We start from the raw sequence: 21,852 nt of genomic DNA, 5'->3' as shown, positions 1-21,852 counted from the left end.
AGAGCTAAGCCTTGATTCAGAGGTCTTTGGCTCCAAGCTTTTAAAGCCTGGAGGCTTATTGATTCAGGAGCTCCAGGCACAGGCTTATTGCTATGGGCACTGATATCTAGCACGCGGTTAGAGCTCAGGAGCCTGAGTATTTGGAAGGTAGCTCTTTAGTTCTTAGCAGAACTGTTGAACTCTTCCTGTAACTGGGATTTGTTCTGCTTAAAGTCTTTGCTCCTTCTTTCAGCTCCTAAAAGTCTCTTATTTATCACAGTTGTTGCTTCTCTACATCATGCTTTCTCCACGAGTCTTCCATCTTTTGTGGCCTTAGCATCAGCCTTTGGTATGTTTTTCTAGGACACTATAGTTGCCGTCTAGTGTAACAAGTTAGAGCTTTGAGTATTGTGGCCCTTAGGTTTTGATGACTTTCTGGAACTCTTTGCCTTCTCTTGGTGTCAGAGTATTGAGCTTTGGGTTTCGGAACCCTTGACTCCCGTTGAATCTCTGGAACTCTTCATCTGATTTTTTTTTATGTTACAGTCACTGCTATGGCTGGAAAGTCCAGGATTTCCCCTATTTGTAAAACTATCTCAGTTCTTCTCTCCATGATAAAGAATACCAACTGCAAAAGACCCTTGAGAAGACGTTGGAATGGGGTTTAATGTTGTAACATCACAGGTGATACACAAGAGAAGCCTCAAGACTAACATGACAAGACTGAGATAGCTTTTTTATATAACTCAAAAGGGAACATGCACACTCAAGCTTAGAGTACAACTCTCTCTCTAGAGTACAATTGGCCCATGCACAGGCATTGATTCCATTTCTACCTATCAGAAGTTTTACATAGGTGCCAATTACACACATCACTGATGTGCCAATTTTTGCTTTTTGCTGAGTTATTAGGGAGGCCCTCTATTCTGTTCTGAAAGAGAGCAGATGCGGGGTATGCAGACTCATTTAGAGTCTTGCTGGGAACAAGAGTGGAGTATTTCAAAGCTTGTGCAAGCTGCCTGGATCAGTTGTGCTTGAAGCAAGCCTCATGAGGCAGAAAGAAAAGCAGGTCCTACCTACATTGTTTGTAACTCAAACCTAAATGTAGGTGCACATGGCACTGGGTTTTTGGTTAGGCCAGCCAATTAGGTTTTCTTCACAATGTGGGCCAGTTCATACCTGATAGAGATGGCCTCTGCAACTTAAGGTCTCTGACCATAAATTGTCTAGCCCATTTCCATCTTCTAGTCACTGTATGTTCTTTCTCTTCTCAAGCACCTCTTTTGGGAAGCTGCCAACATTACAACTTGTGTGCCCTGCCCACCCCAAACTCTTGTAAAACACTCTTAAGCTTCCTTTTGAATTGCCTTTTAACCTCTTTATTAATTAGATGAAGAACTACAAAATGTAGTACCACATGACATCCAACATGGTGCTCCCAAAATTTGCATAGTATCCATATATCCGTTTATCCATTTATCTCTTCACTTCTTAAAATTTAATGGCATTATGTTAAACTTATTTTTTTTCATTTTATCATTATCCTTAACATTAAAGTAATACACATGCATTTGGTAACTAAGAATAGAAGGGGGTCAAATACAATTTTCTACAGTGCCAAAATAACAACTAATATTTGGTTATCTTTCATTTTATTCTTCTTTGTTTGTTTGTTTGTTTGTTTGCTTGTTTGTTTTTGAGACAGTGTTTCTCTGTGTAGCCCTGGCTGTCCTGGAACTCACTTTGAAGACCAGGCTGGCCTCAAACTCAGAAATTCACCTGCCTCTGCCTCCCGAGTGCTGGGATTAAAGGCGTGCACCACCACACCCAGCCACTTTATTCTTTTTATGTGGTAAAATTTAAGTGTACTCATTCATAAGCATAATTTCTATGTATCTTAATTTCAAAAGAAATATATGGGCCAATACTAGAGATTTGATTGATACTGAACACTTCATACATACATATACATTCCAAAAAACCAGAATGTGCTAAATAAAATATAACAAACCAATGTAAATTAGAGTTCAGAACTTAGAAAGGGAAATCCATAGTAAAGATCAGCGACCAGATGCCAAAGCAAAGGAAGCACGACTTCCCTAATGGCACAAAGCAAGGCTACATGAAAGGCCTTCCTCCACTTCAGAGAGAAGCAGAGAACATCTGTTTCTTCAGGCAGAATACTCCTATGTTATAAAAATTATATAAAATATAAGCAAACTGTTTTCCTTAATTATGTTCAGGGGCAGTGCTGATTTAAGCTTCCAGGTAAAATGCTTTTTTCTGCATGTTCTCAGATATAAGGAAGTTGAAGATGCTGCCGAATGGCCAGTTGTCAGAAGACTCCTGTACTCATTGGTTTCCTTCACTTCTCAAAGACATTGGTCCATCAGAGGTCAAGGACAGAGTAGACACCTCTCCCCTCCATTGTTTGGAGAGTGTCTGAACCATAGAGCCTGGTTTCCTCTTTCCTTTCCTGCTTACTCATCCAGATGCCTAGGCTGCTTCTGCCTTACCCTCCTTATCTTGTAACACTGGAGGACTTTGCCTTTTCTTCTTTCTATGCCTTTTTGCTTATCCCATGGCTTTACATCCTCACAATAGAATGATGACTTCAAGATTTATATCTTAATAACTTGGATATAAATCTCTAGCCCATGAATTTCCAACTCATTTCTGTTTGACATTTCCCTGAGCTGGTGAGCAGGCTCTTTATCTGAATGTGTCTAAAAACAGCTCCTACAATTCCTTCCTCCAGACCTGTGTCTTTCAGCTTAATATACCCAATTTAAGACACTTACTTGACTCTCCCAATTGTCCATCCAAAAAAACTTGAAATCATTCAATTATTTGCAAATCCTCCTGACAACTCTTACAATAGAATAGAATGCAACTGCTTCTTACCACATACACTCTGTTTAAATTGTTATTGTTTTGTGTTGTGGTTTCAATTTAAAAAGTGTTCCCTTTAGGCTCATGTATTTGAACACTTGGTCCCCAGTTAGTGGGTCGGTTTGGAAGACTGAAGAATCTTTAGAAAGTGAACCCTTGTTGGAAAGAAGTGTAACACTGGTGAGCTTTCATAGCCTCACCTTTGTCTCTGTTTCACTTTGTGTGTGTTTCCTGGAGACATTGAATAATAGTCTTTCAGCTCCATGATTTGGGTGTCTTGTCCCAAGCCTTACCATCATTATGGACTTGAACTCTCAGGGATTGTAAGCTAAAAACCCCAAATTGTTTTCCTTAAATTGCTTTTGACTATAGTATTTTATTACAGCAACCAGAAAGTAACAATATACCCAGATTATTTTCAGCCTCCTCTATTTCTTAATATTTTGGTAAATCTATTAAAAACAGTGCAAGTCATGATCAGCACTCGCAGACATTTCCATTGCACTCAGAATAGAAGCAAATGTCTTTAAAATAACCTATAAAACCCTTCAGTCTGACTCATCCAATAAGTGATTAATAGCCCAAAGAAACATCTGGCCCCTTGCCCTCAACTCCTGCGAGTTAAATCTCTACGCCTTAGAATATCTTACTCTACTAAGGTACTGCTATTTACTTAGAGCTTTATGCTATGCTGTGCCATCTATGATCCATGTTTAGTTATGATGGGTACCTTGAACTACCTGCTGTCAGCTCTACCTCTATGAAGGCTAGAAACTAAAGTCAGACACACAGGTAGTTATATCTTCAAGGCAAAACTCCCATAAAAAAATCTGAATGCAACAATTTAAATGAGTTTTATTGGTTGGGAGTACTCCATGAATATTGAATGCAATGTTTCAGGGAGCAATAAACAATTTCCCTAGGGCTAGTAAGAAAGAGAAGGGGAAGCACCATGCCTGTGTACCTTTACTCAAGCCAACTTTAATCTTCTATTGTTATGATAAATCATACCCAAGAATATAATTGCTTCATTGTGTTCTATGAGTCCTTCTAGAGAATAATCTGAGCTCAGGGACTTTCTGAACATGGCATGCTCCCCATTATCTTCTTAACGTCATACGCTGATATTCTACCATTCATTCATTCATTTATTCATTCAATTCATTCAATTCTCATATTTTTGGCAGCTTTGATGTTTCTTCCTTAATGATTTTTTTCTTATAGCTATAGGACTTTACCCCCAAAGCTCTAGAATCAGTTTTCACTTGCTTTGGGCATTTGTTCAAATTCTATCTTTTCAGTAAGGTCTTCTCTGGATATACTATTAAAAATTATAGCTGGTCCTTGAGCATGTGCTTATTTTCATGTGCTTTGTACTTCTCCAGAATATTTAGCCTACTTGAAGTATTATGTATTTTGGTAATCATTTTGTTACCCAACCTGCCCTCATTAGAATGCAAACTCAAGAATTTGGATAATGAAGCCTGTATGTTTACTGCTGTTTCCCCAAACACAAGGTGAGTACTCAGTGAATGTCTACTGAATGAAAAAAAAGTGAACTTGTGGTCTTTTATGAAAAAGAATATTTAGATGGTGCAGAAAAAGATACTGTACCACAATTACAGAGAAAGCAAAACAACTTCATAAAAAGAATTTCACTAATGCATACTATACAATACATATTCATATTAAATGACCATATTATTCAATCTCCTAGGTTATTTGATAAATCAAACAAAATTATCATTAGATAAAGCAGAGGAAGTATCTGATTCATAGCAACCTAGAACCAAGAAATGATAAACATAGGGTTGGGAGAGGAAGGCCTTTGAGAGGAGCTGCTTATGTAGAAGGCTGAGCAGAAGATAACTGAGCTGTTTCCATGCCCACTGAGGCTCTTTTAGTGTCCTTTGGGTGAAGTATTGAGCATGGAAAGGTATGATCTTTCCATTTGTCCAGTCATGGTAACAATGAGAACCTTGGCACAGGAAAATTGAGTAGAGTCTTGCAGTCTTGCCAGGGTAGTAGAGTGGTGTTACTCAGGTGAGAAAATCCATGGGTATGATGATACCACTGAAGCTTACTCTGAGGTTGCTAATCACCAAATAAAGTCCTCAGTTGTACAACAGAGTTTTATTGGAAAAGTTTAGTACAATCTGAGAATAGTAAGATTTACCTAGAACTCATAGTCATCAGCTATTACACTAGAGAAAACCTCTAGTGTAGTTATCTGTGAACTCAACTGATGAATCAATCAGAAATTCCAAACAAGAGTCATATTTTTTTCTTTTGGTTTTTTTGAGACAGGATTTCTCTGTGTATAGCCCTGACTTTCCTGGAACTCACTCTGTAGACTAGGCTAGCCTTGAACTCAGAAATCCACCTACCTCTGCCTCCCAAGTGCTGGGATTATGTTCACAGCTTTTTTTTTTTTTTTTTTTTGAGATGATACTACTTGTTAAATTGAGATGATGCCTCTATTTATAGTAAAATAGGAATGGAAAAATACGAAGAAAGAAGTGAACTTACAAATGGATGTTCAATGGGACTGATGGGGAAAGGATTGAAGGAGGGATGATAAAGCGTGATAGAGGAGAGCCTCACGGCTCCAACATGAGTGTTTTACAGACATCAGGTGGTCATCAGCTAGAACCTCATTCAGCAAGTGTCACATCTGAGTAGAAAGAATATGTGGAGTGAAAGTCCTGAACACCCAGCTCTAGACAAGGTAGCCTAGGACCCAACAGTGGATGAAGATAACTTTCTTCTCTATAGTGAGAAGTTTCTATTGGTTGGAGTTCTCCAGAGAAACACTGCCAACAAGAGATCTATAGATGGATATACAGACTGATGATGAGAAATTTATTTTCATGGTTACAGAAAACAAGGCTTGAAGGAGAATTCCTTAGGAGTGCAAATACCCAAATAAGTCCAAATACCCAAGAACCCAAATAGCTATTGTTGTAGACGTTCAAGTCTAGAAACAGTGAGGCAGGAGTAGTTGTATTCTGTGTGTGGGAAGGTTTGCCTTTTTGTTCTATTTAGGTCTTCCATATACTGGATGATGATCAACACATTAGAGAGAGCAACCTTCCTTTCAAATGTTAATATCATCCTCACAGTTACCTTCTTAGGCATACTCAAAATAATGCTCAACCAAAATCTGCTTGAGCACTGAATCCCTATAAGAGCAATGCCAGAATTTAGACCCCAGATGGTTTTACTAAAGACAGGACAGACATAGCAAGGAGACTGTAGATGGGTAGTGTGGCCAAATAATTCCTGCACCTGGTATATTTGTCTTCCAGTAAACAACAGAATCTTATTTGTTATTTTCCTGATTAGCTACTCATTTACTCAACCAATATTTATTAGTTTTTATACTTGATGTCAGTTTCTGAAGAGTGCAGCAATCAGCCCTACAGATGAAATTACACTCCAGTGGGAGAGGCAGACAACCCAGCAATAAACAAAACAGACTGCTAAGAGGGAGGAAAGAAGGCGCTGATTTAATGACTCTTATAAACAAGTTATGATGGCAGGTACTGCTGTTATACAATGGTCACTTCAGGGGCCATCTTAGCTGCTTCCGTGCCATAACAAGCCTCCAAAAGCATGCTGAGTTTTAGAGTACTGTGCAGTTCCAAAAGCTGTGTGTCTCACTGATAGGTTAGAACCCTTTGAAATCTAAAGAACATAGCTGCACATTCCATGCCCACACTACACAGCTGCCGAAGCTTCCATCACACTCCAATTGAGAGGAACATGACAGAAGGGAAAAAATGATAAACAATAATTGGGCTAGAATCACTTGCCTAAAAGTGTGTCCTGGGTTCCTATTTCTCCTTTAGGAGTGCTGTGGTACCTCCAGCTAGAATCCCTTCTTTTCCACTCTGGACCTCTATCTTTGTCTTCTGCTCTATCTTTAGGGTAGTTTCCTGGCTCCATTCATTAGTGGTCCCATTCACAAAGCCTGCATAATCTTGAGGTAACTGCAATTGGCAGTCCTTACTTTACTATCCTCCCATGGCCTGCTAGCATTCTCCCTGCCCTCTTTCATGAACTATCTGGTCCCTCCTCTCCATACACAGACCACCAGCACCACCTCTCTGAGGAGGATGTACTGCAAGTAGATGAACACAGATGATGACTGAGTTCATTTGACTCTGCATTGTCTTGAAAGACACTTTAGTTATATTTTTACGTTCCAGATGAAAACATGACAGTTCTCCTCTGGTAACTGTGGAAGAGAGCAGTCTCCACTACATGGCAGTAGCCCAACAAGGAGGGTTGCAAATAGACAGTGATTTGCAGCATTATAGGGTCATCTCCAAATCTGCACTGGCCTCAGTATTTACAACTCTATTGTATCCTCTCTGTGCAATAGTTAATTCTGACTGAACTGCAGTGGACTGAAAACAGACCCAACAGATAGGAGAACACAATAAAGTGTGCAACCTAATACCATACCCTTTCAACTAGAATGTAAAGGAGACACCAAAAGTATTCCTATGTTGGTTTACAGAATTGGAATGCAGATGGTAGGATAACATAGGCCATTAAAGAACATTTTATTGAAGTTGGTAACTGTCATAGTTTCTGTCAATTTGATACAAATTTACTCATACCTGGAAAGAAAGAGTATCAATTGAGGAGTGGCCTCCATAGATTGGCTTATGGGAACGTCTGAGAAACATGTTCCTGATTGGTGATTGATGGGGTGGGCCCAGCCCACTAGCAGTGCCATGCCTGGGCAGGTGGGCATCCACTGTAAAAGGTAACTGGGTAATCCAAGAGAGTGAGCAAGTAAGCATTGTGTTCCTCCATGACCTCTGCTATAGATCCTGCCTCAAGTTTCCTCTGCCTTAGCTTCCCTCCACGATGGACAGTAACCTGTAAGCCAAATAAATCCTTTTCTTCCCAAGTTATTTTTGATCAGTGTTTTATAAAGTTACATAAAGCAAACTATGATAGTACTTGTTCAGGGATATCCTCAGGAATACTGACTTTGTACAAACTATTGAAGGACAGAGGACCATGTAACTTACTCTCAAAAGTTTGGGAAAACAAATAAGGCAAAAGATGTGGGGAAGGAGCTTGTTGGATCATGGGCAGTTTTTAAAACAAATAGAGCCAAAACATTTGTGTTAAGAGCAAAGGGCTACAAGTACGCCTCTATTATTCTTGCTTGTTTTCTGTAGTTTGAAGTTCCTTTCAATAAAAAGGCTAAAGCAAGCAAAACCAAAATGACCTGGGATGAACACACAGAATATTTTCCAAAGGAAGGCCAGTATTATGGTTTACCTTTATTGTTAACTTGGTTTGACTTATAATCACCTAAGAGACACACTTTTGGGTATGTTGGAGAAAATTTCCAGAGAGGGTTAACTGAAGAAGGCATAGTATGAGTGTGAACGGCATCATTCCATGGACAGAAAGAAGAAAAGGTACAGGCTAAATCTCTGTGTCTCCCTGCTTCCTGACACTGGAAACAATGTGACCAACTGCTTTATTTTTCTTCTGCTACAGTCTTAGTTGAAGTGTTGTTCTCTGTGCCATGGTAGACCATATTCATATTCTTTCAGCCAAAATAAACTCTTCCTCTCTTAAGATTCTTCTGTCAGATATTTCTGTTATGCCAGTAAAAAAATAAATTAACAAATATAGCTTGGAGTGAGAGGTCTGCTCTTTTGCCACTCAGTCAGCCATGCTTAGGAGTTGGTACCATAGACTATTTGCTCAGTAAAACATGCAATTGGTGATTTTGCAAAATAACAATAGCAGGTCTACTGTAGTGGTTATGAACTTCTTAACTACAGGCTTTTTGACAAGGACTTCAGTACCAATGATGAAATCTCCTTCATGTGCCCCACTTAATCCTTTAACCACCAGGTTATTCCTTCTTTTCTATCACATTTATTATAATATTCCTCCAGTTATATTTTTAATTGGGTTGTAAGAAAGTAGACGTCAATGGGGTTTCTTATCTACCTTCCTTTTAATTAACCCTCTACCTGCACATCTCGATTTTCCCTGGACTTCTGTTGTTCTTCCTGTATAAGCTTCCCCATGCCCAGTATTCCACTTCTCTACTTTCTTTTCATCTGAAACCCTCCTTTAACATGGCTCTTTCCCAGAGGTTCTTTTCTGGCTTCCCAGATATATGCTTCAAGTTTAACACACACAGGGAAAACAGGTTGCATTTGTCTTTCTGCACTTGAGATACCGTATTCAGTATGTTTCCTTTGTTGTTATTGTTTTATCCATTTACCTGCAAATTTCAGGATTTCATTTTTCCTTACAGTTGAGTAATATTTCATTGTGTATATGTGCCTCATTTCTCTTATTCAGTCACCCGTGGATAGATATATTGATTGCACTTCTAAACTATTGTAGAGTGTCAATGGAGTAGAATCAGCAGTTGTTATTTTGCCAAATGGCAATGCTCTCAAATTGTCTTCTAAATATGTATAGTTACACTTATAAACCTGTGCCATTTTCAGACTGGACAGAGACGCTTCTTGTTGCAGAGAATAGTGGTCTATGAAGAGATGCATAATTTGTGAAAGCACTGAAAATAAGAGATGGGATGTTTAATCTGAATGGGATATCTCTATTAGCCCCTGTTCCTGCCAACACTCAAAGAACATTGTGGAAGAGAAGGCAGAAAGAATGGGAAAGACAGAGGTTGGGGAAGAGTGCTGGGAAAGGTTTCTGCCCATGCTATTGTACTCATGAACTCACGGCAGCCAAGGTTGTCTGCACAAGACCTGCATAAGAGCAAGCCAACCAAACCCCAGCTTAGCTGGAGGAGGAGCTCTCAACACCTTACTTCTTACTGAGAAGCCACTGTTCGTCCATAGCTGCTCAGAGGGGCAAAACCATTCTTTTATGAGCTGTGTTTTATGTTCTGTATTTTGTGTTTTCTTTTGTTTTGTTTTTACAACTAAGAAGGTGTTTCATGATCCAGTGCATGGCTCCATATGCATGTCCATATGTGTAGCACTAATTGGATCCAGAGAGTAGTAGACAAAGGGAAAAAAGGTGGGGGGAGGGAGATGAGTTTGGGAGGGGACATGTTGAAGGAAATATAGAAGGAGTTGAAAGATAGAAATTCAGAGAGTAGATATGATATTATTGTATTGTTTATGTGTATGAAATTCCCTAGAATCAAAAATCTTAAAAATTAAAATTAAAATAATAAAACTTCTAACTGGGTTAGGCTACAATAAATCTGCTACGGCAACTGGGCTTCCAAGAGGATGCCAGACATAATGTTAGCTTTTTTTTTCTCACTATGAAAAATGTCCTGTTGACACAATCAGGTAACGCTATTGATTCTGATGAAAAGCAGCCTGCTAGCTTCATTACAAGGAATGAAAAAGCTTCCTTTTCTTTGTGAAATAGCACACCCTACTGACATCCACAAGCACTGAAGGGAAATTCAGAAGTGTTTGGTAGGGGAGGCAGTGGAAACAATCTTTTGGTCTATGGTTGCTCCATTGTCAAGAAAACCAGGTTCCAAAATACCTGTTGTGTTCAGAGGAGCAACTTCCACATGAGAAAATATGGTTCATGTAACTCAGTCTTACTCTTAAGCTTTGAATCTGATATTTTCATCAAGGCAGCCTTTACCCTAGAAAATCACAGTGGAAATTTCAAAACAAATTGGAATTTCAGCTCTCAATATTCTGAGCTGCAATCATACTCAGGTTCTGGGGCATTTCTTATTTAAAGTGACACTGCCAAGCCGTATTTGTTTTAGAATGTCCGTTCCATTCCCTAGGCAATAAGCACGTGGTTCAGCACTGAACAGGCCACTTTGCTCTGCCTTTCAGGTCCACTACCAGCAGCCTATTCAGATTTTAAATCACATACATTCCCAGCCTCATCCATCTCAGTGCCATCTCTGTCCCTCCAGAAATGTTGCAGGAGAGACACAGCCTGAGGCTCAGGGAAATCAGCACAGGCCCCAGGACTGACCCAAATTAGACCAGCCTAAAATAAATCATGTCAGCGTGTCTTAATATGACTCCTGCACAGGCAGTATTTTCTAGGCTATTGTTTTGTAGACGTGGCCATAGCTCCTTTAAGCAGGTTGGAATGTGCCAAGCATCCCATGGAAAGAACAGGCCATGGGAACATGTAAAGAAATGTACGAAATATGAGGGTACAAGGAAGACAATGGTGAGTTCTATTTTAATACAAAATAAATACTTTTCCCCAGTACCTCAGCCCTGCAATCTTATGGAAAGCAGAACAGATTACCTTCCTGGTGCCTTCTATAAGCCCTCAGTGTAAATGCTATTTTCCCATAAGGGTTTGTTCCTTTTGTTTTATAGAGTAGGAGGCTATAAGAGAAGAAAGGGGGAGAGGCTGAGCCTGTGTGCAAATCGTTGTGTGAGGTTATTAGATTCTCATTATGACGGAACACTCATCCATCTCAGAAAGGTGTTTAGAGTAAAAAAGTGCTTCAAACTGCTCTTTTGAAGGTTTATTTTGAGAGCAGTGAAAACCAACAGCCAACAAGTACCCTCAAACTCGGACATGTCTGATAAAATGTCTTAGCTGGGTAAGGTGCTCCTGACTTAACTTCCCCTTGTTCAGCCCCCTTTTGTCTCTTTGTGTGAAGTCAGTGTGAAGCACTATGTATGTTCTCACCTTGGGGCTGCCTATCAATATAGAGCACCTGTTTCTTACCCTCTCCTCTTGGTTTTAGGCCAAGGCTCTCTTCTTCCTGTTTCCATCTGCCTTCTAGAAACTTTGTGTAGTTCCCCCTTATCCGACTCAGTGTGATGGCAGCCTCTAAGATGTCTCCACTCTGACAATACCATCTGACACTGGGGAAAGCTAGCAGGAGAGGAACTTGAGCTGCTGGGAGTTTGGGTCACTTCCATATTAGTCCCTCTTAAATATTTTTATTCTAAGCACATTACTCAAGGCAGGAAGAGTACAGTATTGATGATAGGTACCATCATATTACAACCATTTGGAGAACAAGTTAGCTCAAATTCTAATTTGATCAAATGAGAATTCACGTGTTAAGTGAAGACATGAGAAAAAATGCATTTTCTGAGTGTTTTCTAAAGATCTACTACAATAGAAGAAGCAATGAATTTGTATGAGCCAATGGGGAGAAATGGTAGTGAGCTCAGGATTGTGTAAGATTTACTTTGTAGGTGTTATTATTTTCTGTCCATCTTTTAAAGGGAGCCAATACATGTTTCTTTTCATTGCTTCAAGTAGAGGGAGGTGCAGTGATTGAAGTTAATAGTCCCATTACATAGGAGGCAGGATTTATTTACTTACTTACTTACTTATTATTTACCATGAACTTGAAACTGAAGCTATGCAGAGAGTTCCCAGTCCTACTTCAGCTAATGTGAGAGGCCTTGTCTACTTGCCAATAATAAACATAAATACAGAAATTCCCCACGTTTAAACAAAACTAATCAGCATTGGAACAAGTGCCATGTTAGGTCCACAGAAAAATCTAAGAGTGAACCCAGCCTCTGGTAACATGTGACCTGCTGCTGTGATGTTGATTTAGTCTGTTTTTCAGATGGGGAATGGAATTCAGCAAAGACAACCAGATAACCTTAATGTCTAATATGGAAGAAGACAGGAAGCTAGGGCACTGTTAGTAGGAAGCTAGAACACTGCTGGTGGGGATCAGATGTTCCAATTTGCTCTTTAATATTTTTAATGCTCCCCAACTTATGAATGGATGCTCCTCAGTTAAGAACACACTTGTAATGAGAACTTGCAAAGCCCAAAGGTTTTGTAGGATTATAGAATAGAAAAGCTCTAATCCTCATTGTCCTGGTGGAGATAGAATAACTTTGATAAGAAACACACACACTTGACAAGCTTATATAAAGAAAAGATCAACCCATGCTGTGAGAGAGAAGGGAAAACCCAAGGGTTGGGATCATCTAGGCAATGGGGTTGAAAATGCATCTTCTGGATGAAATACTCAGCAGAGGCAGAGGCTCAGTGATCCAGGGAAAGGAGCAGAGGGTCAGTGTACAGAGGAATAGGACTGGAACAGGAGATAGGCAGAGCCTGGAAAGGCAGACAGAGTGGAATGATACAGTTGCAGGTGCTGTGTGTGCATATGCATGTGTACATGTATATGAGTGTGTGCGTGTGCACTGTGTGTGTGCATGTGTGTGTGCGTGTGAGTGTGCGTGCGTGCGTGCGTGTGTGCGTGTGTGTGTGTGTGTGTGTGTGTGTGTGTGTGATTTTGTGATGTATGATAGGAATTGGAAACATGAGCAAGCACAGGACTGTGACTTAACCAGCAGGAGACGAGTCCTCAATGTGTTGCTGGCTGGAAATGTCACTTGACTCAATAGTCAACCTCGTCCAACTTTGATTTCAGCTTTAAGAGACTGGAAGAGTTTATTTCCAACATCTGTCCCATATCTAAGCAGCATTACTTGTCTCTTCTCTTTCTTCATTACCTTCTCTCTACCTTTAGTGCAAAGCTATTGAGACATTGTACCATTGGCTAGAAATCAATACTGTTTTTATTTTGCATTTTATTTAAAAAACCCAAACAAGACTTGTCATTGGAAAGAAGGGGATGGATGTGGAAAGGGAGTGAGGGAAAGAGGGAAGGTCTGGGGGAGGTATAGAGTGAGATTGAGTTTGTATGATTACTATTGTGAAACTGACCAATATAGTTTGTATTAAACCCATGGTGTTACTCCCTTTGTTTCTGCTGACCTATCACTTGCTGTGATACCATCAAATAACATTAGGGTTCCGCAGGCAAGGGTTCCAGAACCCTCAAGACAGTGCTTGGTGTAGGATGCTCTGCTGAGGATGTCATTCATTACACACAAAGCACCTCAGGAGTCTCTCTCCAAAATTCTAATCAGCAAGCATGGGCTACTGTTGAGAAGATAGCCCATCTCCTCCTCCAGGAACTATAAATACTCTACTTCCTCTTTGGGATTTGGTGTTGTTGGAAGTCTAGGGACAGATTAAGGTTAATGTTTTGCAACTCCTCTGACCTGTCTGAAGTGTGTCCTCTCTCTTTTCTGAGTCTTTCTGCACTTTTAGTCTTTCTTGGGCTGATATTTTTCTTTCTCCTTTAAATTAATTTTTATGTTTTTGGATTGTATGCATTTGGACTCCTTAAATATGTCTAAAAACAAGGCTTAAAATGACTATAAATAAACAAATAACTTGTACAAATGAAAGGGTGGCTTTTGGGACCCACAGTCAGCAAACCACAGGCCTCTGGCCAAATCCAGCATACCACCTGTTTTTGCATGACCCATAAGCTAAAAATGGTTTTTTTTTTTTAAAAAATAAAACAACATAAGGGAAATTATGAAGAATATCTGTGACATGCTAAAATTGTATAAAATTCAAATTTCTTTGCCAATAGTTATGTTGAACTATATGTCTACTATATGTCCTTCCTTCCTTCCTTCCTTCCTTCCTTCCTTCCTTCCTTCCTTCCTTCCTTCCTCCCTCCCTCCCTCCTCTCTCTCTCTCTCTCTCTCTCTCTCTCTCTCTCTCTCTTTCTATCTAGAGACAGAGTATTTTGTTTTGTTTTGGGGTTTGTTTGTTTGTTTGTTTTCAAGACAGGTTCTCTCTATTCAACCTTGGTGAACCTGAAGCTCAATCTTTAGACAAGACTGGCTTCAAGTCCACCTGCTTCTTCCTCCCAAGGGATGGGATTAAAGGCATGCACTACCACTGTTCAACTTATTTATGTATTACTTATGGCTACTTTCCCCTACCACAGGAGAAGTCAGAATGTATACCAAGACAACCAGGCCCTCAAGCTTAAGATATGTTCTCTGTAACAGGAAGAGCTTGCTGACCCCTGGGTTAGAATCCTCCTGCCATTGTGAGTACAATAAAATTCCTTAAAACTAGTAATCTGTGGCTCCTTAAGAGTCTGGCTATGAACCTGCTTTTTGGTATATTTTGTTTAATAATTACTCAGCTGTGTACTTACTGCCTTCCTCAGAGTTAATGTAATGTAATAGAAACAAATAACACATAGCCTTCTGAATGAAGAATTCGGAAAATTCTAAGCTGAAAAAAGGACTCCTATGCCAACTTTGTCCATCGTTCTCAGATACTTTCTTCCCATTTCTTTTCAATTTATATGTGTGTTTGCATATTTACTGATTTATTCCCCTTTTCTGGTCAACTTTAGTTAGAAATAGTAGCAAGTCTCTATGGGAACACAACAGAATACCCCCTCACAGATGATGCAGGACCTCAGCAGCTGGCCCTCCCTAGGCTGAAGGGCTGCAATGGCATTTGCCCAAATTAGGAAGAAGACAGCAGCTTTCCTAGCTTGCAGACTGTAGGGCTCTGAAGCTCATCATGGGAACCTACCCTGCACACTGCAATGGTGCAGGGTTTCCTTGCCTTAAAAATCTCTTATTACTTATATAGCAGTTGGTGGGCTTTCATCTTCCCACACCCCAAGGCTGACAAACAGATGCTAGAAGGCAAGTGGGAAGAAAACTTAAATGTAATGTATGTCTACTGTGTGTTAGGCATCCAATACATCATTTCAAGATCGATATCTCAGTTCTCAGAGATGAGATATGGCTTCTGGTCTGCTTAATGCCAAGGTTCATCTCCTTTCTACTATATAAGAAAGAGAATGATATCTTTCAAGGCGAAGGGACAAAGTCAAACAGGGGTCTCTTCACACAGTCACTGTTCTTTCTCAAACCTGTTACCCTGGGTGGAAGTGTCATAATATACAAAAGCCTGGACATCACCACTCCCCAACCATATTTATAAGAAATGAAGGTAAAGGCCGAGTTGAGGAGGAACCAAGTGTCACAGTCCTCTTCCCTAAAATTTCCTCTTTGACAGTTAAATAAATTTCTAAGTAAGGTAATTAATAGGTGTCTTGAAAGAGGAGATGAAGCACTGTTGAAATTGGGGGAAATTCAGTGAAGCATGCATTGGAAAATGTGTCAGAGCACAGCAAATTCATCATGATGCAAAGCCTTGACTGGTTCACAGAGTCACTAATGAGTTTAAACTGGCTTTCCTTTCCTCAAATCATAAAATAAAGGGTCCTTGGAGATGCCAGTTCTTGGGAGAGTGTGATCTAAGATTATAAGTGTCTGTCCAAGACCTTGTCTATTCAAGGGCTCAAATCCACAAAAGTCCATCCCTCTTCTACACAAGCCCTTTATTATATAAACCATCTGTGTAGAACGCATTGCTCTCCAGAGAGGAGCCACACTATTACAAATGGTTTTATTAATAAAATTAGCTGGAAAATCAGAGCAGCGGCTACTCTACTAAAATAGACCATTGGAGTTGGACAAGGAAACCACTGGGAATAATTTGTACTTAGAAAAAACTCACCCCGAGAACTCCAACTTTTGATATTCACTACCACAATCATCCTTTACAAATGCTAAGCTCACTTTGTGCTTTTGGTTTCCTTTTCCTTCTAAGTGAGTTCTAATCAGTCTCCAGTCTCTGGAGGAGGAATGCCTTGTGTACAGGCTCAGCAGCCGCTGGCTGACTTACAGAAGGCCTGAACAAATTACTTAAAAAACAAATGACACCTTCTTGGAGCAATTGATAAATACCCACTCTACTTCATACCAAGAGAGAAAAATAACCTCTCTCTTTTATTCACAAATTGAATGGCCAGTGCAGAATAGGAGATTTATCTTAGACTGTGTTGGTAAAAAGCACTGTCCTTTCAAGGAGAACTTGAACTAGTTTGTTAACCGTTAGCACAGCCCACATGATTTAGGCTTAAATGAAAATAACAGTGGAAGCCTGGACAGACATTGGAAAACACTCTGCTCAGCTTTAAGAAGAGCGGAGTCCACATTCCTCATTTCAAGATGCTCAATCACCTAATTCCTCAGAGCCAAAACTATTTCTTCTAGGAGCACATAGACTTCCTTCCACAGGTGATCACAAGACCTTCAACAGGTGTGCTTGACTCTCTCTTTGTGAAACCCTTTGAGCGGAGAGAGATATAATTCAAAGTAAACCCAAGCAAACAAAAGAACTCAAGAAAAAGTCTCATTGCATTTGTTCTTCTCTTCCTCCTAGCATCTGCCTTGCTATTTCAATCTTTATTCTTTAACAGCAATGAGCTTTGAACTCAGTACAGTTTCTGGTTGGGTTCTATTGCAATCAACAGTACCTGTATGCCATGCCTGTCTTTGCCTTGGTGGTTTCCTTCAATGAAACTCCATGGACGCGTAGAAACTTCTCCAGGCATTTCCATTCTGTAGTTCCACTTGGTCTAACAGGCCAGCAGGCTCCCTGAGGCTGAGTCTTGGTCAGTGCTAAGTGCCGCCGGCATTTTAGGGCTGATTCACTGGATTTGGGCAGACCCAGCTTTGGACTGGGCATGTCTGCACAGGCAGGTTTATAAAGATGCATGGTTCAAAAGCCTTCAGAGACAAAAAGTTCACAGCTCTTAGCTTTAAATCTGGCTGAGGCTAACTCAGGCTATCTTGATTTGGTTGGTCCCTAAAAAGAACCAGCTTGCTTTCTTTAGGTCTCCTGTTTTATTATTTTAATCTGAGCAGACTCCCATGGCCCCCAGAAGGGTTGTTGGTTGTGTGTCTCTGCCAAGGCTTGGGCAGAAAAGAGCCTGATGGGAGCCAACAGCCTTTCTCTTCTCTTTAAAAGTCTCAGAGTCAAACGTAAGACAACTATGTATTGGCTCTAGGGGAAAAAAATGGGCTTGTTTTCCCATGTCTTTCTATTTAGGTTGAAAAAATATTATGGTAGGACACCAGCCAGATCTGTTACCATAAAGCCTTGGGAATGATTCATTAATGCATCAGTATTCCTCTGTAAAACATCAAATTCTTCATAAACTAATAAACTGCTATGGCAGGAGTCATTTAGGTAAAATGTCCATTAACTTTTTCTTTTTTTTTTAGTTGTTTCTGTCAAATGATAAAAAAAATCAATGAAGTGTAGATAAGAAACAGAAGGCTCATACAAATATGGACAAGGATTTTTTTTTAAAGGCTAGAAGGAATGATAGAGATTTCAATAGACATAGCAACTGGATATTTATAAGGATAGCAAAATAACAAAACAAAAAAAAGAAGATACATAAATCTGGGCTGGAGAGATGGCTCAGCAGTATAAGAGCTTACTGCTCTTACAGGGACCAAGGTTTGGTTCCCAGTATCACATTGAGAGGTTCACAACCACCTGAAATCCCAGCTTCAGGGAATCTGATGTCTACCTTTGGATGCTAGAGGCTCATGCACTCATGTACACATGCCCACACAGATACACACACATAATAACTTTTAAAGCAAAGATAAGTGAATATCAGGATTAAGTTTTATGTTTGTATAAGCATTAACTCAAAATGAATCATGACCCAGAAGTACATTTGAAACTATAAAAACAGGAGAAAAGAATTTTTTACATGTCTTTATTTACTGTTCCTTTATATGTGTGTGTGTGCATGCAAGCACAGGTGTAAGGACATCTTGCAAGAGTCAGCTCTTCCCATCTTGTTTGTTGTAGGTGTCAAACTCAGCTCTTGGGTTTTGGCAGCAAGCACCATCTTTCTGGTCCAACAGAAGGAAATCTTTAATTGCATGAAGAATTCTTAGATTTGTCACCCAAATCACAACTGAATGAAAGAAGATCACTCAAAGTTGATCGCCACAGTATGAAAAATAATTGATCTGAGCCTGCATGGTGATGCAGCAGCAGGGACAAGTTTGTGAGCCTAATGACCTGACTTTTGAGTCTCCAGAACCCACAAAGGGGAAGGAGAGAACCAATTCCACAAACTGCTCTCTGATCTCTGCATTCAGACTGTGGCAAATGCTAAGCCGTGTTATATCCACACCATGTCACACTACACCGTGCCATGTCACAGAACACCACACTAAACAAGAATCAATTATATGCTTTTGACTTCTTCCCTTAGCTTTGTGTACCTCCCATGGTATCCAGCACCCTTTATTCTGCTTTTCTGGGGCTAGGGACCTACACTATAAACATCTCCCTAAAAGTCAGGTATCTCAAAGGCTTCCAATTCTCAGATACTGTAAATAATAGTCCCAGGCAGGAAAGAATTCAGTCAGTCCTTCCCTTTGCTCTGAACTTCCTGGCAAACCATGCTTTTAACTCAAGTTGGATATTGCATCCTTAAATACGGGAAATAGAGTTGTTGATTTCTACTAGGAACATAGAGTTCAGCTTAAGGGCGTGTTTTTGGTTGAGTTTGGTATGCTGGATCATTTTATGTCAACTTGACACAGCTGGAGTTATTTGAGAAGAAGGAACATCAATTAAGAAAATGCCTCCATAAGATCTGGCTTCATGCAAGCCTTTATGGCATTTTCTCAACTCATGATTAACTGGGGAGGTCCCAGCTCATTGTGGGTGGTGACAACTCGTGTCTGGTGGTCCTGGGTTCCATAAAAAAGCAGGCAGAGCAAGTCATGGCACAAGTCAGTAAGTAACACCCCTTCATGGACTCTGCATCAGCTTCGAACTCCAGGTTCCTGCCCTGTTTAAGTTACTGTCCTGACCTTTCATCATGAACAGGAATACAGAAGTTTACATCAAATAAACTATTTCTGCCCCAACTTGCTTTTTTAGATATTTTGTATTTTGTAGCAGCAATAGAAACCCTAATACATTTGGTGATGACCTTTGCCGGACATGGTGTTTTTCACAAGATTCCAATGTCTGCACTTAGGCTTTATTGCAGAAATAATAGCGCTGAAGAACTCTCTCTAGCCTGGCTTGAATCTGTCACTGTTCCCAGTGTGAGCTCTGTGCAAGATCAGATGTGATGCTCTTTCAGTGTCCTGAGCAACTGACTCTTCAGTGCTGTCTCTGTTAATACTAAAGATCTTCAGGCTGCCTCTCTCGCTTAAAGGAGGCCATTTGGTTTCTTCTCCTTTTGCTTCTACTTCCAGGAACCTATTCCAGGCCCACAGCCTCATGCTGCAGACTGTTCTATCAGGCTTGCTGGTTCCACTTGAGGAAAACTGCATACATACACACACACACACGCACACACACACACACACACACACACACGCCCCCTGGGCCCCCGGCTTCTGCACATCATGATCTCTGTTCTTTCTGAAGAAATACTATACATACCAAACTCTCTATCATTAGGAGCATTTCCAGTGCCTCTAATGAAGTTCCCTCCAGCTTTGTCTTACTTTCCCCCACTCTTTACTTTCCTCTATAGCTGTCAGGCACCAAGATTCTCTTTTGTCTACGTTTCTATTGGAAAAGTTCTCTATGCCAAGGCAGGCATAGCTGACAACAGTTAGCATCAGAGGCTTTCAGTTCTGCTGACTGGTTATAGTAGCCTATAGTAAGGTATTTAGTAAGGAAAGCTTATCCTTGCAACATATAACCAAAATAAGGAATTTTATTAATTTTCAAGTGAACACTGATGGTCTCCAAAGACACTGAACTAGAGTTTAAACTTCTTCTTTTTAAAAAGGAAATTAAAAGGCACTACAAAGATAATTTTGAGATGGTTCAGTGCGAATCTGGCACTTTTCTTCCCTTTACTTTTTGTGCAGGCAATCAGAAGTGCTGAAAAAAATGGAAAGAAATAGGAATATGTTGTTTATGATATGACTCAAAAGTGCCTGCTACTCCACATCTTGCTAACCCTTTGCCCACCAGTAGTACTTGTACTACTTTGGGAAGCTCAGAGTTCCGAAGTGCCATTTGAGAGTGTTAGGAACCTCTTTCTGCATGTGCCCATTTTCACCCTGTCTAGTAGGTCAGCACTTTGAGGGGAGACTAGTATCTGACACAAGCGTGTAATGTCCATTATAGCACACATGCTTTGACACTTTCAGTATCTCATAGTTAATAATGGTTTGATCAGCTTAATTGTGAGCTCTACCTAGTCTAGCCCTTCTTGTCTTAGAAGCCAAAGCTTTGGATTCCAGGGAGAAATAAAAGATCACAAAGTCTTGAAAGACCAAGAAAGAAACCACATGGTAGAATGAAATTTCAGAGAAATTGGGATTCCCAAGTGATGTCGCCTCTCTGCTTCTATCACATAATGGAGAGTACTGTTCACATTCAACTTTGGGGCTTTGAATGTGGTTCCTCCCAGAGCGGGAACATTAGAGTCAGTGGAAGTCTCCCTCAGAGAAGACTCTGAGATAAAATGGAGAAAGAGGTAGTTTCTAGAACAGGGAGTTTGTGCCTCTTTTTTGCTTCATCCCTGTGCTAACATTGATCAAAGCAGAACTTCCAGTAAGTTGCCTGGACTCATCCTCCCTTCTACCTGCCTGTCAGTCACTCCATCTGACACTCACACCTTGAGGGTAATCTGTGACTCCAGAGTTGCCTGTAAAGCCCAGCAGAGAGGCCTCTACACATGCCTGAATATTATCAGAGAGCATCTACTAAGCCTATGGAAGATTTATTCTTAGGTTCATAAGGTGAAGTTATTCCTAGCCAGTCTGAGACGACTCTGACACCCCATTCAGAAAGTAACATTTAGTAGCCCCAAGACTAAACACCAAGCACTTGTCACCTGGTTCACAACCTGACAAATTGGGGTAACAGCAAACAATGATCCAAACAACTACACTCAACAAAGGGGAGATCAGATATCCACAGCAAGAAATGTCACCAAAGACCTAATTCCAGGTGTCTGAATAAGCTAAATCAGTTTATGTATTTAAATATCTAAATACATAAGGCTTTCTCTCTCTTCTCTCTCTCTCCCTGTGTTATTTTTTGAGAACATTTTCCTCACTGAAGTAGAAGCTCACTGATTCTGATTGGTTGGCTGGTCAGCAAATCCTAGGGCTCTTGCTCCTGTCTCCACCTCCCTGGCGCTAGGATACAGGCAGACCTCAATGCTTGGGCAACACACACTTTATTAACTAAGCTATGACCCCAGTTTACAGGCTGACTCTTGAAATGTCCTTTCGCCATATCATAATTATAAATGCTCAGCTACTGAACATAATAGTG

At 40.2% G+C, this 21,852-nt stretch overlaps 1 protein-coding gene across 2 annotated transcripts in view; it reads right to left on the bottom strand.

The window, feature by feature from the left end:
- Kcnab1 (potassium voltage-gated channel, shaker-related subfamily, beta member 1) overlaps nt 1–21,852 on the bottom strand; it is a 429,014-nt gene that overhangs the window by 383,390 nt on the left and 23,772 nt on the right. Inside the window, exon 1 of one of the 2 annotated variants that reach the window (XM_006501057.1) lies at nt 17,039–17,491. The exons of the other annotated variant lie outside the window; for it this stretch is intronic. Coding sequence (XP_006501120.1) covers nt 17,039–17,280 — 242 coding nt within the window. The 5' untranslated portion in view covers nt 17,281–17,491. Of the gene's footprint in view, nt 1–17,038; nt 17,492–21,852 lie in introns of those variants that run through there. 2 annotated transcript variants of the gene reach the window in all.

The sequence above is a fragment of the Mus musculus genome, chromosome 3 (assembly GCF_000001635.26).
Source record: "Mus musculus strain C57BL/6J chromosome 3, GRCm38.p6 C57BL/6J".
Taxonomy (NCBI): Eukaryota; Metazoa; Chordata; class Mammalia; order Rodentia; family Muridae; genus Mus; species Mus musculus.
This window is presented reverse-complemented; position numbering and strand designations above follow the sequence as displayed.